Source organism: Physeter macrocephalus, chromosome 6, assembly GCF_002837175.3.
Source record: "Physeter macrocephalus isolate SW-GA chromosome 6, ASM283717v5, whole genome shotgun sequence".
NCBI classification, from domain to species: Eukaryota; Metazoa; Chordata; class Mammalia; order Artiodactyla; family Physeteridae; genus Physeter; species Physeter macrocephalus.
In genome coordinates, this window is record NC_041219.1 from 6,247,692 (window position 1) to 6,266,899 (window position 19,208).

The 19,208-nt window shown below is 40.6% G+C and overlaps 1 protein-coding gene and 1 long non-coding RNA gene across 3 annotated transcripts in view; one reads left to right on the plus strand and one right to left on the minus strand.

The window, feature by feature from the left end:
- Nucleotides 1-19,208, plus strand: part of MYRFL (myelin regulatory factor like) — a 128,108-nt gene that overhangs the window by 82,894 nt on the left and 26,006 nt on the right. Inside the window, exons 13-15 of the mRNA XM_055085208.1 lie at nucleotides 384-493; nucleotides 16,593-16,756; nucleotides 17,383-17,446. Coding sequence (XP_054941183.1) covers nucleotides 384-493; nucleotides 16,593-16,756; nucleotides 17,383-17,446 — 338 coding nt within the window. The remainder of the gene's footprint in view (nucleotides 1-383; nucleotides 494-16,592; nucleotides 16,757-17,382; nucleotides 17,447-19,208) is intronic.
- Nucleotides 1-19,208, minus strand: part of LOC114486412 (uncharacterized) — a 60,282-nt gene that overhangs the window by 11,346 nt on the left and 29,728 nt on the right. For both annotated transcript variants that reach the window (XR_008617541.1, XR_008617540.1), the window contains 2 exons: nucleotides 6,714-6,781; nucleotides 5,645-5,778 (listed from right to left, as the gene is read on the minus strand). This is a non-coding gene — a long non-coding RNA (uncharacterized lncRNA). The remainder of the gene's footprint in view (nucleotides 1-5,644; nucleotides 5,779-6,713; nucleotides 6,782-19,208) is intronic.

The following is a 19,208-nucleotide window of genomic DNA, read 5'->3' on the forward strand; positions in this document are numbered from 1 at the left end:
TTGTGTGTGTGTGTGGTATGCGGGCCTCCCTCTGTTGTGGCCTCTCCCGTTGCGGAGCACAGGCTCCGGACGCGCAGGCCCAGCGGCCATGACTCACGGGCCCAGCCGCTCCGCGGCACGTGGGATCCTCCCAGACCGGGGCGCGAACCCGATTCCCCTGCATCGGCAGGCGGATGCGCAACCACTGCGCCACCAAGGAAGCCCCTCCTTTGCTTTTTAAATGCCTTGTAGATCAAAGCAAATGCTGACGGGTGGCGGGGACAGCATCTATTTGCAGAGACATCCTGTGTAGTTGTCAGTGTTCGCATTCTGAGGTAGGCCTGGGAGGATTTTCTCCAGAAAGGTCTTTTCGTGACGAAACCTGTTGGAGTGTTTGTGTCTAGGGATGATCGCCCAGGAGGTGCGAGAGATCCTGCCCGGAGCCGTGAGGGAGGTTGGCCATGTCACCTGTGAAAACGGAGAGACGCTGGAGAACTTCCTCATGGTGGATAAGGTAACCCTGAACAGATACCTACCCTAGAGCTCTAACCCCACGGGCGAACCCCCTTCTGTGGTATCACAGTGCACGGAACATCCAACCGGGAAACGGGACAGTAAGAAAGAATTCTTCACTGAGTTGTGGAGTAAGTAGGTATCAGTTATCCCACACTGGTCATAGGTACCAAAAAGAAGTCTCACAAGGGAAAAGGAAAAAGGACTGTGCAACAGTAAGCGCTGGAGTCCAGTGAGTCTTGTTGGAGGAACACTGGCCCTGGGACAGTCCACTTAGCAGAAGTGCCCTTCAAACAAGGACCAAACATCAGGAGAAATAGTGACAGCAAGTTCTGATTAGACTTTGTCTTGAAAAATGGAACTAAAACTTACGAAAGTGTCATTTCTCTCACATAATATCATTTAAGTTATAGTTAAGACAATGTGCTCCTCCTTAGAATGACTGAAGACTGAGTGAAGTGTTGAATTTTTTCTTTTTTTTGGAGCATGGTTTTTCAACAAAACTATATGTTTGACTTTCGCAGCACAATCATAAAGTGGGTCATTTTTACAAAGATATTCATGAGCCTCATCGTTTTTCCTCAGGGGCCTGTCAGAATTCTTTGATATTCAAATCATTCTCTTTTGAAGGAAATGTCACCATCCTTGTAGATTATTTCCTCTTTGCTTGTTAAGGAGTCTAAGCCTGCCATTTCCTCGCTTGCCGATGCTTTGGTTGTGATTTGAGTGGTTCTCCGAGATCACGTCTGTTAATTCTGTGAGATCCTGCATCTTTTGCGAGGTTTGCAGATTCACTCTGCGGCTGATTTGCTTTATATCACATTATTATATTTGATGCTGGAGGGAAGGCTGATAGGAATATGGGGATTTTGGGGCAGTAGGTAGAGATGTCTGAGTGCAGACTAATTCGTAATTTGTCAGTTCCTCGGGGCAGTGCTTCCCAAACTTCAAAGTGTACACGAATCAATAGGGGAGTTATTAAAATGCAGATTCTGGGGAAGCAAGAATGGAGTGAGACCTGAGATCCTGAATTTCTAACCAGTCTCCAGGTGAAGCCAATTTTGCCAGTCCTGCTGGTCAGCAAGGCACACTTGGAGTAGCAAGGTAGAGGGTATGTCTTCATGTTGGGCCCTTCCACAGTCTTCTACCTACAAGCTCTTGGACAACAAATACTTCGATAACAGCACCGGATGGCCTGCTCACTGGGCCGCAAGGGCCGAGTGGCGGAAGTCGAGTTACTTCCTCCTGTCTCCCAGGACCACGTCCTCCACAGAAGAAATTCTGTGGTCTCTCACACCGAGGCTGTCACTTCACTTGAGAGGTGTTACCACCAGAAATTTACCTTTTTTTAACTAAAAAAATTGTTTTGGCTATGCCATGCAGCAGGTGGGATCTTAGTTCCCTGACCAGGGATTGAACCTGGGCCCCGGCACTGAGCACGCTGACTCCTAACCACCGGACCACCAGGGAATTCCCCAGACATTTATTTTTAATAATAAAACACTAAAGATTTTTATGTAATTTGCTTAAAATATAAACTATTTTATATATACTAAAATATAAAATATATTCAGAGGTATTTGTAAAATAAAGTCACCCTCACTCTCTTGCATTTTCATAAGCTTCCTAGGTTGAGAGAAAAGAGCACAGGCACAGGTGTCAGCCTCAGGGTACGGCCTTGGGAGTGTGTCACCAGGCGGCCAAGCTGGGGCTCTTGGGGTTTCATCTGGTAGCAACTGTATCACTTCTGGGTGTGGCCCTTCCCTAGAACACTCAGGAAAGAGATTTCTATGTTTCCTATGTAGGTAATGCCTGCCCGGGGCCTTAGGACTGTCACTGTTCAGCAAAATAATTAGTTCTCCCCTGGCCCAGCGTTTTCCCGTTCCCTGGTGAGTTGAAGGGAGGCAGTCAAGACGATTAACAACAAGAGTTCCGAGGGCCAACCCCTTACTTTCCCAGGGGAGGTTACACCCCAAGTTCATTCCTAGGAAGCCAAGTGCAGAGACCTGGGAAAGTGGGGGGTGGCATTCCCGTTCCAGGCAGCCAGGTTCATTCATCACCTGAGGAGCAATCCATGCCAAGGGGGCACTGAGTTTATAAATAAGTAAAACTGGCAGGAGTCCAGGATGGAAAAGGGGCGATTCTCTTAGTAACAGGATCTTGTAGTGATACACTCTATGGTGACGTCACTAAGGCCCCACCGCCATACTCGGAAGGCTGGCTTTCTTCTTTGGCTCACTTCTGTGGATAGACTTCAGTTGCTGGTTTAATCCTCAACACTGTGGAATATGCCTCTTCTACGTTATAAGTACTTCCCAGAATACCCTTTATTCTCTCATTAAGAACACAGGGTATGTGGCTCCTGTTGTCCCATGCTCTTTGTTAACTGATAAGAAGGATGTACAGATAACCTCTTGCTTTCCTGGACTCTTCCTTATTCATGTGGGCGCCGTGGCAACCTTGATTGCCGTGCCCAGGGCTGCTGGTTTTCAAGACCTTCGCTAGGATTTCCTGGGCTTTGTGTGCTATAGTGACAGGTGGAGATCCAATTAAGATACAGTCTCTCCCTCTGCACTCCAGTTCTCTTCCCCCAAATGTCTCTTTTTTATAAGGAAATTCTCATTGAAGCTAAAATGCAAACTAGAACATGGAAATGTTAAAATGTTGTGCTCCGTGACTCCTGTATCATTTCCACATGTACTTTGCAATGTGGTGCCGAAATAGGAAAGAGAATGGCTGGATCTTTACAGACTGTCCATACAACCAGCAAACGCTGGAGATCAGCGATGTCAGCCAAAGTTGGTACAAGCCTCTTTTTTCTCTTCTTAACAGGAGAAATGACCTTGCAAGATAAACTTCTCTTATAGGGGGTGATTTACTGCTTCTCATAAATTTCTCATGGTTCATGTGGCCCAGTGAAAGCTCAGCCATGGGAGGTAGAGTGAAAGGACTCGGGGCTGATACTGAGAGCAAGGGGGCCTTCGAGTGGATGCCATCGTCTCCCCTGCGTTCAACCACTGGGGCTCTGCTTTTTGGCGTGTTTATCTATCTCTTTACTTGGCAACTTTTAAAATTTGTTTCTGTGATTATTTGGGAACAGGTGGTTACATTTCCTGAGCATTATTATTAGGTGTACTTGGTGTAAGAAAAATGCACACAATAAATGTAAGAACTGCCTTAAACAAATTCACAACCGAGTCTATGTAAAGATGAGGTTCATCTTATGATTCACTAGCCTTGAATAATCTGTATGTGTGTGTTTTTAAGACTGCATGTCACAAGCCACCCTGCCATAACTTAGTATGTGGCTACTTTTTACTCATTGATTCTATTTTTCCTGCAACCATAATGTGGCAGGAATTGTCTGAGTCATGAAAAAGGGTAAATAACACTTGGTTCCTGTCTTCAAGTAGCTGACAGTCTAAGCAGGATGATGTGACAGGTACACAAGAAATAATGCTCTAAGTTACAACGTGAGATGTAATAAATCTGTGGGATGCATAAAGTGCCACATCAGTTCAGAGGAAGGAGAGAGGCTATCTGGAGACTAGGCAAGTGTTCTCAGATGGAAATGAAGAGGGGAGATAGAGAGACAAGGGAAGGAAGACATTGGTGGACCGTGGGGACTGAGGGTGTGGCTGGCGGCAATGGGGAGAGCATCACAAGAGGCCTCCCAAGCCTTCCTTTTTCTCACCCACGGGGTCCAGTTAGACAACAAGTCCTGCTGTTCTTACTTAGGTACTATCTCTTGTATATCACATTCCTTCTTTATTCTCTTTATTTTCTCCATTTTTATCCCTAGCTATTATAACAACCTCCTAACTGACCTGCTAGCTGCCAGTAGAATCATTTTCCTTAAAAACAAAACAAAACAAAACAAAACGAATCTCTGATCCTATAATCTCCCTTTCCCAGTTTTGGCTCTTCATTGGCTTATTATTATAACCCTCCACAATCTGGATGGAATCTTCTCTCTCTGACTCATTTCCTAACACTCATACCCCCCAACCCCCAAACACCTTCAGAATATGATGTGTCTGCACACACAGGCACAGTCTTGTTCCTAGCTCCTCCCCTGCCAGCCTTTTTTCTGTTCCTCACACTCCAAGTTTGTTTCTGCCTCGAGCTGTTCTGTTGATTGTTCTCTGCCATGAAGACTCTCCCTTCAGATGATCTCATCATTTGGATTGCAAAGCAAGACCTTCCCTGACCACCTTGTCTAAAAGAGTCTCCATGGCACTCGATCTCACTTTGTAAGATCCAGGGCCACTGCGAGGGTGTAGAGGTGCCTTTGCGGTAATTAGAAAAAGGAGCTCCCTCTGGCTGGCACAGACCTCATCCTCCCCCTCAGCTGGGTCTCTGTGCAGGGGATACACTGCAAACTTGCTCACAGCAGCCTGGAGACTTCTGTCCCTAACTGAAATGATCTTGTTTATTTGCCTACTTGTTTTTTGCCAGTCTCCCCGGGTAGTTGTATGAGAACAAAAAATTCTTCTATATTTTTCAAAACTGTGCCTCCAATACTTTATATGAGGTGTTAACCCCAGGGCTTAGAGTACTGGAGGAATTCAACATATCTTGGTTGATTGAGTTAATGAATTCCCTGATGCCTGGACTGCTGCTGTCCTCACACTGCCTTAGGCCTCTGGATAGACAGCTTCTAGAGTATCCATCACATTGTGTTGTCATTCTCTATTTGGTATCTCCTCCACTGGACTGTGAGCTTCTTGAGGTCAGAGAATGTGCCTCGTCAATCCTGTGTTGTTTAGAACAGTATCTGATACCTCGTGGGTTCTCAATAAGACTTTATGTTAATGCATGAGTTTTTGAATCTCAGTGAAAGGAAGAGACGTGGTTCTATCTACATAAGGGAGTTTGAAGGAGAAGTGGTTTTCTAGGGGAAAAGATGGGTTCAGTTTCGAGTTTGAGATGTCAGCTGAACATTCAGATGAAAACATCCAGAGGTGACTGGGAGTGTGGAACATGAGAGAGAAGCTGGGGGTCAAGGGGGAGCTACAGACAGGGGTGAAGATATTAATTCATAAGGAAAAGGTCATGGACACAGGTCACAGATGGGAAGCCTGTGGCCCAGTCTGGCCTGCAGACTTTTTTCCCTCACGGTGTTTTAAACATTTTCAAATGTGTTGCTTACCTTTAAAAATTAGGAGATCTTCACACAAATTTTGGATTTCCGGTTCACTTGAAATATCAGATCTGGTGACGTGGTGCTGAGGAGTGACCCCCCCAGAGGGGCTTCGGCAGCCTCACATCTCTGCTTCCTGTTACCTAGGATGAGAAACAAAGAGGGCTAAAGACAGCAGAACACTTCCAGGAGGGTCTATAGGAGAAGGAGAGGCCCTGGGAAGGCTGAAGGATTGGGTGAAGGTAGGAGGAGAACATGGGGCAAACACAGTGTCAAAAAGCCAAGTGGGCAGAGAGGATCGATAAGGAAGTGGGGAGGAGATGGAGGAGATGGGAGGAAAATGAACCTTACCAAAATCTCTTTGGTTTTGATGATTAAAAATTCCCTGATAGTATATGGCACACCAGTTTAAGAGCATGAATTTCAGCATCAGATAAAAGTTTGTCCAGAACTTGGCTCAGCCAGTTTGGGGGATTATAAGGTCATCTTTAAAGCTATTCAAAACAAATTATTTTATTCTTTACAGTTCTGCAAGTAAATTAACTTTAGTATGGTGAGTTGAAATTCTACCTTAATCACTTTTTCCCCCAATGAAGCAGTTGCTTTCATAAATGAATTTTTTTTTAATGCAAATCTTCTTAGGACCACAACTTTTAGGTCCACAACATAGTATAACTGATAAATCGTTAATCGTTAATAAATTTTTTTCAGGTGCCGCTCAAAGATACCACCACTTTGGGTGTCTCTGAAATGACTTATTTTTTTTATAGAGTGACAAATACTATTTTTCATTTTTAAATATAGAAAAACTGAGTTATAAAAAATTATATTAAAGTTCATATAGCCAGCCCAGAATCTAAATGGGTTTTTTTAAAAGGTCCTACTCAGCAGTTAGTTTAAAAGTCCCTTCTTTTCTCATCAAGAGAGGAAAGAAAATTCATTCATTAGTTGCAGTGATGTTCCCCACAGGAGGTTAGTATCCCCCACATTGCACTCACTCATTGATTTGACTCCAAGCCGAAGGATTAGAGTTAATATGCTATTAAAACCAACCCTGGATATTTTAACAACTGATCACCTGTTTGTAGATCATCTTCTTTCCCAGGAACTTCTTACATTGGCAGCAGGGAGAAAATTCTCTTGTTTCTAAATTTTAGAAAGAAATATGCCATTTATTGTTTTCTTGGAAAATTTCTTTTTGTATTTATGTCTTCTTAAAAAGTAATTGCTATTTATTTTTTTCCATGCATTTAAACAAGATGGGTTGATGGATGGACAGATGGAGAGACGTGTGATAAAGGAAATAGAGCACTATGCTAATTGTGGAATTTACGTGGGGAGGTATATGGGCATTTACTCTACAATTTTTTAAAAACTTTTCTGTATGCTTGGAAATTTTAGTAATAAAATGTTGGGAAAAGAATCATTGTTCCAGACATCTAAAACTGCAATTTAAATATTGTGTCAGAAGGTGGTGGCAATGCTTTGAAAATCAGATAGCCCCGTTTTTTCAGGCCTTCACTGATTTACTACCTGGAATTTCACATTTTATTTACCAAAGTGGAATTTAGTTAAAATGGCTGAACTTATGCCAAAGTTTTCAAAGAGACTATTTTTTAGTAATTTCTTAGAAAGTCTTTAAGGATACTTCAGTCCCTTTCTGATGATGCTGACTTTTCTTCATCTGTGAAATCTGGCCACTAGGTCAGAACTGCTTCCTCCCTGTGTAGGTATAGTTCAGTTCCCTTGGGCTTCATCCATGAAGTTCCCAGTCTACTGAGCTTGGTCTCAGATATTCAGAGTCCGTCACTGCCTTCAAGTTACTCAAACTGAGTAACTGAGAGTAAGTAAATAAACTTTGGACTAGAGTGGTAGCTCTCAAGGTGTGAAATCCCTTTCATTTTTTTTTTCCCCCTCCGGTAGATTTTCCTCTTTCATCTTTATTATTGGAACTTTAGAGTGGAGGTACTACCCTCTTCTTTGTACTGCTCTTTTTATTACATTTTTTCTTCTCTGCATTCTCATTTCCTCTTCCATCCAACTCCCCACAACGATGGCAGCCACGCTAATGTGTTTCATATATATCCTTGGATAGTCAGGCTTTCTGGAACATTATTAGTGTTGTTTTTGAATCTGTTTTAAATTTCTTTGAATTATATACATCTGCTCAGAGCCTGATACGTGGAATTCCTTGGCATACGTCCTTACGTTCTCCTCCTCGAGTGATGGCCTCTTCCAACTCTGCTGACCACAACTGTGCAGTGATGAACGTTCTCATACAGGCCTCCTTGTGAATCTGTGGGAGGTTTTCTCTGGCAGGCATACTGGAGGTGGGGTATAGGATACACACAGCCCTAATTCTATGAAATGCTGTCAGATTGTTGGTCAGCTCCAACTCATAACAGCAGCACATGAGGCTGACTGCTTCTCTGTATCCTCATCAACACCTGACATTATCAGATTTTCTAAATTTCTCAATTCTAATTGGGGTAAAGTGGTATCTTACTGTTTTAATTTGTCTTTCTCTGATGAGTAACAAAGTTGTGCATCTCTTTCTTTTGTTAGCTATTTAGATTTCTCCTTATATGAATTGTTAGGCCCAGTTTTCCATTGGGTTACCTGTCTTTTTCAGGATGAGAATATACTTTTCCACTTGATGCTGTTTTGTTTTTTTTTTTTCCCAGTGCTCTCAAAGATAAAATAGACCAAATCTATACCAATGGCTTAAGATAGTAACAATTATTTTCTATTTCAATGGTTTCCTTCCTGGTGCTAATTACAACTTAAAACTATATCATATACTTCTGGTTTACTTGCTCTTGGCCCATCTACCCACTAGGAAACATGCTCTATGAGGGCAGAGATCCTGTCTACCTTATCTAATTGTTTTCTCCCTGTACTTAAGGCAGTGGTTAGCACATCATAGGTGCTTGATAAAGAACTATTGATTCTGTTCATTAGCTGAATATTGAGCTACATGTGCCAGGTACTGAGTTGGCCCTAAGACACTGCCCTCAAAAGGAGCTCATTGGTCACCCAGAAAGAGAAGAAATCAAAGAATTACAATAAACGGTGCCATGTGTTAGTTCAACTGGAAACTTGCCTCAGTCAAAGGACTCAAGCCCTTCCACAGAAAATTACATTTAAACTGAGATAACAAAAATTAAGCAAGAGTTCTAAAGTAAACAAAGGGCAACAATTAAAACACATAATTTGAAACAGTTTTATGAACTTGTGCTCTCCCCATTTAAGGCAGAGGTCAAAATACAACATCCAGGGAAATGAGCCCAGGAGTTGTCCTCTTTGCAAGAGAACTCTGCATGAGAGGGAAAGCTCACCACCAGGCATCTGTGGGAAGTTCAGCTGAAGTCAGAGCTCCTACACCATCTCAGCAGCCTGCTTTTCTGGTTTGAGGATTCTAGTTTTTTTAAAATCCATGTCAAGGCCTGGTGAGCTGTTCACAAATAAACTCTTGGACAAAGATCGAAAGCTGAGTTTATCCAAAGCCTAAACAATTGCCAGGCACACCCATTGGCTAAAAGACAGTTTTTCTCCCTTTGACAATCACTTTCATAATACTCAATTACAGACTGTTTTAGTCCCATGATTTTATCATAGAAACATCAGTCCATGCAACATCAGATGCCACAAGGAGAGATTTTCAAGTCTGTGACTCTCACTGGAAAAGAAAGAAGAGCCTATTTCAACTTCTCAAAGCATTCTTTGCTCTCAGGCTTTGTTACCCTTACTCAGTGTTTCTGGACAGAGGACAAGCTGTAGTTCCCAAAGAGAGGAGAAATCAAGTCCACTGCCTGGCTGCTCCCCAGTGTTGGGGCTCATTTATCGTCAGTCCTGCAAGGGACCCAGGAGCTTGCAAACTGCCTTCTACAGAGTCTAAGTGTTTCCTAGGGGATGAAGGGGAACTGATGGGACGGTCATCTGTTTCCATCAGTGGAGGCCACGAGGCTGGTTACAAGAGAGTCACTACTAGCCCATCGCACTGAGGATGTTGAACACTAGTGTTTCTTTCCTTAATTCACCTGAATTTCCTAACGTGGAAAGGGAATTTGGAATATAGACTTTGCTTTCCTGAGAAAAACCTCAGGTAAAAAAAATAAACTGGACGTTTGGCCACTCTCTTCGATTTCACCAGAGAGCAAGGTTATGAGTGCCTCAGGGCATGCATCACCACTGTAAGAATATTCACTCATTCAGTCTTCAAGTCTGTCCTGTGTTACTGCCCTGTGCTGGAGAATTCGCTGTGGACAAGAGGCCAGCCCTGTCTCCAGGGGTTTATAACACTGGTAAACATGACACCAAGTGAAAGGGAGGTGGGCGGAGAGGGAGGACAGCTGGTTTAGGCAGAGGTAGCAGCCAGAGACGAGGGGATACATGATCCATGTTCTGTGACCGGCACAAGGTTCAGTATGATTAGAGCACAGCGTGTGAAGGGGGCTATGTGAAAGGAGAGGCTTCAACAGAGACACACTCTAAGCTAAATAATGTCTCTGATTTCACAAACACCTCCCTGTTGTTTTCCTGTGCACTTATACTTGCCAAACTGCCTTACGTGTCCTTTCAAAAAATATGCTTATGCTGTCCATAAGTCCCCTCACCCCAAAGCAAGTCTTTTAAACAGTGGGTGAAAATTCTCATGTGATTTGAAGCAGTTGCCACTGCCCCCAAACCCAATCTCATGAGCAATTTTGGGTGGCAAGCTGGTTTAATAATTTTTACATCACAATTATAAAGCTACATTTTAGTTGAGGTAGTGGATTCCATTTGAAATGGTTAATAATAACTGGACACAGTTGATTAATTAAATTAGATTCAATTATAAAATTGTTCTTAACCAACAGTGGGTGTCAGATGGGGAAGCTTTTCAGAATGCCCCAGCCTTATGCCCTTCTCTGTCCTAATGAATACAAACCTCTATCTGCGAGTTGGACACTTAGAAAAAGTTCCTCAGGCATCTAGGTGCACATTCGTGGTTAAAATGAACCCATGGAGACCTTACCACTTGCATTGAAAAGGTTATTTTCAGAAAACTCTAGATTATGTTTTTGAACATATTTGTACTGACTTTACTGTGATGATAGAGGACAAGAAATCAGAAGTCTTTTAATAAGAAGCAATCCCAATAACATGTCCTAGAAATTAATTATTTTGGTAACCTCCGATTGGATCCATAAAGTCAGGGCCATCATTACTATCAGGAAGGTAGCAGTAAATTCCCTCTCCACCTCTATTTCCTCTTAGATAGGAAAACACATGAATTATCTTTTTGCCTGTTGAATCTACCTGGAAGATGTATGGTGTTGGCATATTTGAGTTGCAGAAATCAGAGCTGGCTTTTCATCATTATTGACACATAACTGGACAATTGCAGCCATCGCTTATATGCCATTAGCAGCATTAAAAGTCCTGTGGGGAGACATGGCAGAAAGAACTGACTGTGGTTTAGAGGGGACAATATTATTCTCCACTGTCTGCTTTGGTTTGAGCTAAATCACAAATTACTGTTTCAAGCAAACATTTTTTTAAAAGGAGGAAAAGAGGAAGCCAGTTGCCAAGAAAAATTAAAAATATTATTAGGTATGGTAGTGCCAGTGAGGATGGAGAGAAGTAGGTAGATTCAGGAGATTTAGGATGTTGAACTGACAGCACTGTGTGATGGATTTCCTGTGCGGGAAGGAGTCAGAGATGATGGCTGGGAACCTGTGCTGGACTGCAGGGTGGACATCGACTGACCACGTGACCGACTCTAAATAGTACAGTTATAATTCTACTATAAGGCTTTCTACTAAACACAGTAAATAGTCATATGACATTTACTATGGTTTAGAACCATAGAAAGTCATTTTTATCTTCATGATTTCTGCCTTATTTTTCTAAAACAAATTTAGAAGTAAAGGAAAATCCATACCAGAATTAGAAAATTTAGAACAGCTTTTGTCAAGAGATTTTTTTTTTGCTTTGTTTTTGTTTTGTGATTTATTTATTTTTTAACATTTTTAATGAAAAATTTCAAACATTTACAGAATGAGAGAGAATAGTAATGAAACACATTTATACATTTCACTCAGATTCCACAGTTATTAATTCACGTCCAATCTTGTTTTATTTAAATAAACTCTCCTCCCATACAGCTGCATTTTTTTAGCTTTGTTGAGATAAAGTAGACATACAGCACAGGGTAAGTTTACGGTGTACAACATGATGATTTGATAAACTTATATATTGCAAAATGAGTACCACAATAAGGTTAGTTGACATACACATCACCTCATATAATTACATTTTGTGTGTGTGTGTGGTGAGAACATTTAAAATATACTTTCTTACCAACTTTCAAGTATATAATATAGTATTGTTAATTATAGTCACAATGCTGCACGTTAGATCCCCAGAATTCATTCATCCTAAACTGAGTTTGTACATCTTGACCAACATTTCCTCATTTCCCCCACTGTCTCAGCCTTTGGCAACCACCAATCTATTCTCTGTTTCCACATATAAGTGATATTATACAGTACTTATATTTCTGTGTCTCACTTATTTCACTTAATATGACACCTTCGAGTTCCATCCATGTTGTCACAAATGGCAGAATGTCCTTTATCATAGCTGAATAATACATATGTATACACACACACACACACACACACACACACACACACACACACACACACTTTCTTCATCCATCCACTGATGGACACTTAGGTTGTTTCCATATCTTGGTTATTGTGAATAATTCTGTAATGAACATGGGGGTGCAGAAATTTCTTTGAGATAGTGATATCATTTCCTTTGGGCATATACCCAGATATGGGATTGCTGGATCATATTCATATGGTAGTTCTATTTTTAATTTTTGTATAACTTCCAAGCTGTTTGCCATGGTGCCTATGCCAATTTACGTTCCCACCAACAGAAGGATTCCCTTTTTTCCAGATCCTTGTTATCTCTTGTCTTTTTTTTTTTTTTTTTTTTGTGGTAGGCGGGCCTCCCTCTGCCGTGGCCTCTCCCGCTGCGGAGCACAGGCTCCGGACGCGCAGGCCCAGCGGCCATGGCTCACGGGCCCAGCCGCTCCGCGGCATGTGGGATCCTCCCAGACCGGGGCGCGAACCCGGTTCCCCTGCATCGGCAGGCGGACGCGCAACCACCGCGCCACCAGGGAAGCCCCTCTCTTGTCTTTTTGATAATAGCCATCCTAACAGGTGTGAGGTGATGTCTCATTGTGGTTTTTATTTGCATTTCCCTGATGATTAGTAATGTTGAGTGTCTTTTCTTGTACATGTTGCCCATTTGTATGTCTTCTTTGGAAAAATATTTATTCAGGTTTTCTGCCCATTTTTAAATTGGAATATTTGTTTGTTTATTGCTATTGAGTTGTATGCACTCCTTATATATTTTGAATATTAAACCCTTATCAGATATATGGCTTGCAAGTATTTTCTCCCATTCAGTAGATTGCCTTTTAATTTTGTTGGTTATTTCTTTTGCTACACAGAAGTTTTGGTTTGATGTAGTCCCACTTTTGTTTGTTTGTTTGTTTGTTTGCTTTCGTGGATTGTACTTTTGGTCTTGTCCAAAATATGGTTGCCAAGACAAGGAGATTTTTCCCTATGTTTTCTTCTAAGAGTTTTACAATTTTAGGTTTTACATTTAAGTCTTTAACACATTTTGAGTTAATTTTTGTAAGTGCTGTAAGATAGAGGTCCAATTTCTTACTTTTGCATGTAAATATCAGATTTTCCCAACACCATTTATTGAGGAAAATATCTTTTCCCCATTGAGTATTCTTGACTTCCTTGTCAAATATTAATTGACCGTATGTGTGTGTTTATTTCTGGGCTCTCAGTTTTGTTCCATTGGTCTATGTATCTATTTTTATGCCAGTACCATACTGTTTTGATTATGATAGCTTCGTATTATAGTTTGAAATCAGGAAGTGTGATGCCTCCCGCCTTGTTCTTTCTCAGAATTGCTTTGAATATTTGGGCTCCTTTGTGGTTCTGTACCAATTTTATGATTAGTTTTTCTGTTTCTGTGAAAAATGCCATTGGAATTTTGACAGGGATTGCATTGGATCTATAGATGGCTTTGAGTAGGATGGACATGCTAACAATGTTAATTCTTCCAATCCAAGAGCACAGGATATTTTTCCATTTATTTGTGTCTTCATCATTTCTTTCATCAATGTCTAATAATTTTCAGTGTACAGATGTTTCACCTCATTGGTTAAATTTATCCCTAAGTATTTTCATTGTTTTTAATGCTATTGTAAATGGGATTCTTTATTTCTTTTTCAAATTGTTCATTATTAGTGTATGGAAACATAGCTTATTTCTGTAAGTTGATTTTTCATCCTACTTTACTGAATTCACTTATTAGTTCTATTTTTTGATGGAGTCTTTAGGATTTTCTGTACCCAAGATCATATCATCTTCAACAGAAACAGTCTTACTTTTTCCTTCCCAAATTGGATGCCTTTTATTTCTTTTTATTGTCTAGTTGCTCTGTCTAGGACTTCCAGTACTGTGCTGCATAGAAACAGGGAGAGTGGGCATGTCTTGTCTTATTCTTGACTAGAGGAAAAGCTTTCAGCTTTTCATCATTAAGTGTACATGTTAGCTGTGGTCTTGTCATATATGGCTTCTATTATGTTGAGGTATATTTTATTTATACTTAATTTGTTGAGAGTTTTCATCATGAAAGGATGTTGAATTTTGTCAAAATCTTTTTCTCCATCTATTGAAATGACCATATAATTTTTATCCTTCATTTTGTTAGTGGAGTGTATCACATTGATTGATTTGCATATATTGAACCATTCTTGTATCCCAGGAGTAAATCCTTCTTGATCATGACGTATGATTCTTTTAATGTATTGTTGAATTCAGTTTGCTAATATTTTATTGAAGACTTTTGCATGTATGTTCATCAGGGATATTGACCTGTAATTGTCTCTTCTTGTAGTGTTCTTATCTTGCCTTGGTATCAGGGTAATGATGGCCTTTTAAAATGAGTTTGTAGTGGATGGAGTTTCCATTTTTTGGAAGAGTCTGAGAAAGATTTGTATTAATTCTTCTTTAAATGCTCATCTTATTAATTGTTTTCTAGCTGTTTTGTAGTTCATTTGTTCTTTTCTTCCTTCTTTGCTGTCTTCATTTGTGAATAAATGATTTTCTGTAGTGGTATACTTTGATTCTCTTCTCTTTACCTTTTGTGTATCTACTGTAGGTTTTGCTTTGTGATTACCATGAGGCTTACATAAAATATTTTATAGATTTAACAGTCTATTTTAGGCCAATAACAATTTAACTTTGATCACATACAAAACTCTTCCCTTTGGGCTTCCCTGGTGGCGCAGTGGTTGAGAGTCCGCCTGCCGATGCAGGGGACACGGGTTCGTGCCACGGTCCGGGAAGATCCCACATGCCGCAGAGCGGCTGGGCCCGTGAGCCATGGTCGCTGAGCCTGCGCGTCCGGAGCCTGTGCTCCACAACGGGAGAGGCCACAACAGTGAGAGGCCCGCGTACCGCAAAACAAAAACAAAAACAAAACAAAACAAAAAACTCTTCCCTTTTACTCCCCCCCACCCCATGTTTTATGCTTTTGGTGTCATAATTTACCTCTTTTTATGTTTGTACCATTAACAGATTATTGAAGCTATAGTCATTTTTAATACGTTTGTCCTTTAACCTTTATGCTAGAGTTAAGTGATTTATACACCATTATATAAAGGTATTAGAGTATTCTTAAACTGACTATATACTTACCTTTACCAGTGTGTTTTATACCAGTATGTATGCCTTTAAACTCTATGAACTAAGCCTTAAATCTATAACGTTCAGCTTTTGAATCCTTTCCGAGTGGTTGCTTTACAGTGTTTGAAACCCAGAAAACTTCGGTTTGCATGATGAGAATCTCAAAGACACACAACACAGCCCTGAGTTTGATCCCCAGCCACAAAACAGTGTTTCTATTTTGGCCTTGAGCTCATCACTTTACAACAGTGGACCAGGCTCTATGAGCCCCAAAGAGCGCCATGACATTCTAAACTTGTAAACAGAGGGGGGTGGGGAAGAGGAGTGGTCATGGGATTGGGGTGTGAGTTGATGAGAGCTTTCCAGGAGTTTTGTATGGATAAGAGACAGACACACATGTTCCCAAGACAACTGACGTGTGTGGGTGGGGGAAGGGGTGTCTGGATCCCTGTGATTTTGGTTGATCTCTCCTTTCTTGCTCTTTCTGACATGTCAGTAACTTTCTTTGAATAGGAAGAATTAAGTGCTGTTGTTTTAAATTTTGTTTAAGCGAAAATGTAAATTGCATGTAATAGCTTATGGGCTATTAAGACAGAAATCAACACCTCAAGAATCATCCTCTCATTTATAAATGAAGAAACTGAAGCTCAGAGAAGTTGTTACATTTTACCCAGGATCTCACATCTAGCAGGTGGCAGAACTCAGAGAAAAGCCCAGGTCTTCTTTCCTCCCTCCTTCACCTGAGCAATTTGATGCACATTTTACCAGGGAGAACTGGAGTCATTCCTTATGATTTAGTGATGCAAACACAAATCAACATTCAGAAGCCTGTTCTTTCTTTACATGAGCTTTAAATAGAGCATACTGGCCACTGAAAATAAATCTTTGGATTCGACACTTGACAGTGTCCTTCAGCTCTGTTCTCTCTCTTGGAATACAAGGACATATTTCCATTTTATTGCAAATTGAACATAAGCAGTTTTACTACATAGCCAGAAGTTTGGCAAGACCACTTTAAATTTCAAGCCTCCAGATTTATCTTGAATGAACTTGAGGCTGGGTGTGTATGTGTGTGTGTGTATGTAGCCGTTTTCAATGGAGTTTTCCAATTGTCTTTTAATGGGCTGTGGACAGCTGTCTAGTGGTCTCAAACTGTATGTGCTCTGAATTATTTTCATTTTTAGGACCAGATCTTTATGGAAAATGTGGGTGCAGTGAAGCAGCTTTGCAAACTAACCAACAACCTTGAAGAAAGAATAGAAGAGTTAGAAATATGGAACAGAAAGCTGGCCAGGCTAAAGCGGCTCAGTAGTTGGAAGTCCTCCGCCAGTGAAGTGAGCTCAATCAGGTACTTCCATGATTGCCATAGAAATTTGGAGAAAGGAGAGAATGGGGTCTTTCCATAACTAGATCAATCTGAATGGTTTGTTCTACCAAGCAGCAACCATTACTTTCTTCTAATTAGGTCCCTATTCTTCTTTCAGAATGTTTTGGAACACAGTTGTTTTATGTGATAATTTTCTTATTTTTCTGTTGCTGCTTTTAAAATAAAACAAAATATAATGCATCTGTTTAAGAGCAGTGATTATAGGAAGTGCTACATTTTAACAAAAGGGTGGCCTTTCCTTTAAGGAGGAAAGGTGGCCATTTCTAAATTTAGAAAACCATGTTTGGTCCTCAGGGAAAAAACTTTTATTCTATTTTTTTTATTACTTAAGGAGGTACGTGCACATTTTCTGGGATGTATTTTGGGAAAGAGGGAAATGTAACTTTTAATGCATTTATTTATACTTACTAAGTTTCTTGTACACAAAAAGAACTCTCAATTGCCTTGACTCTTCCTTTTTAAAATTACCACTGAATTAAAAAAAAAAAAAAAGCATACTGCTGTGTTAGTGACAGCCTGGGTCTTTGTCATGTAACTCTTGGAGAGGCATTTGAATCAAAACTAATTTTCTCTTTCTCTTTTTAAAGCAAATTTAGCAGAGCTCTTAGTGCATCTTCTCCAAAAAGGACCATTCCCAAAAAAACCAGCAAGGTAAATAGACTTAAATTTATAATGAACAGAGGTGATATTTTCTATTTAAATAGTCTTTAGAAAAATTGATCAGGAATTTTTTGCTTCATTTATTTGTTGATGGGTTCCCTAGGCCTCCTTATGCACTTAAGGCATTTAAATATTATCCTTTTAATAGATATTATCTGGTTTTTCAAAGAGAAGTTTAGAGATATGAGTATAGAACATGTTCATTTCAGAAATATTGTTCGGCCACTTTTTGTGTATATAGTCCCCATCGGGTGAAATTCATCAGCAGATGACCCTGGGCTGCAAGATCTGTGTGGATGCCTTGACTCGACTTAGGCCCTTATCTTTGTCTCCAGAAGATCTCAAAGGGATGTCAGTTAATCCTCAAATCCCTCTTTTCCCTTTGATATTTAGTACTATATATGCAAATGGAGACTAGGTATTCACTTGCTTGCAAAGGTTAAAATGTGACAGCTTTATTAATGAATAGAGCATTTCATCAAATAGGATAACATTTACATTGAAGGTGAAGGTTAATCATTTATTAACTTAAAGGACACCCTCTCCATTGCAGAGAAGTGTCAGTGAGGGAGAAGCTGCAATGCTCTCTTCCTAGCTGCCATTCATAGATAGCTGTGACCCTCAGCTTGCTCCCTCAGATCCACTAGTTTTCCAAAGGTGGCCTTTCCCAGAGGAAGATATTTATGACCTTAATCTACATCCTGTTACGGGCTGACCTGATGTTTGGGCCATTGTCCCAATTTACTCTCTACTCCTCATGCTGTACATCACTGAACTATTCTAAGAGTGTTTAGAAAGTTTAATATTCTACTAAAAACTACTAAAATGTTATGCTGTGGACAAGCTTCTTGGTATACCAATAGGCATAAATACATGGATAAATGTATATGTAGAAGTGTTTTGGGGCAAGTTTACTTAATTGCATTGGGAAACAGAGATAATAATAATATCTACCTTACAAAGAGTATTGATAGGATTAAATGAGCGAAAGCCCTTAGCACAATGCCCAGCACATAGCAGGTTGCTCAATAAACACAAAATACTAAAAATATTGTGTAGGGAAGGTGCTCTTTTTACCCACCAGTTTGCAAGGGGATAGAGGGAATTGTATCTACATCCATGGAGGCCCTGATTGGTACAATTTGGTTCCTGTGCAACCTCTGTAGCGCCCATCTTGCACACAAAGAATCTTTTTATTTTGCAGTTTTCTCAGAATATTAACTAGAACATACGGTCCACGAGACCAGGCTCTGTCAGCCTTCCTCACTCTGTGTCCCCAGGGACAGACACAGAGCAGGTACTCAAGAAATATTTGTCAAATGAATGAATGAATGGAGAGCCCAGTCTGAAAATATTCCCTGAAGGCTCACAATCTAAATTTTAAAGCATTAAGAGATTCAGTGTCTTGGGTGTATGGGTGGTGGGGGAGTTGGGGTGTGGACACAGGCTCAGGGACTTATATGGACATCCAGACATTAAAGAGCACCCATTCAATTCAGAGACTTCATGGAGTCACTGTCCTACGCCCCTGTGCATGCAAAAGTGAGTAAGATGTGGCCCCTTCTAAAGAATTTTAAGGTAGCCAGGGAAGATCAGAAGAGAATACAAAGAACAGTTGTACCCGAATGTGATAAATATTGCAGAGGCTTAGAGCACCGTGGGAGTATCATGGGACCCGGGCCTTCAAGGGGGCGTAAGCTTTGGCTAGAAAGTGACAGGTGCTGCTGGAGAGGTTCCAGATGGAATGGCACAA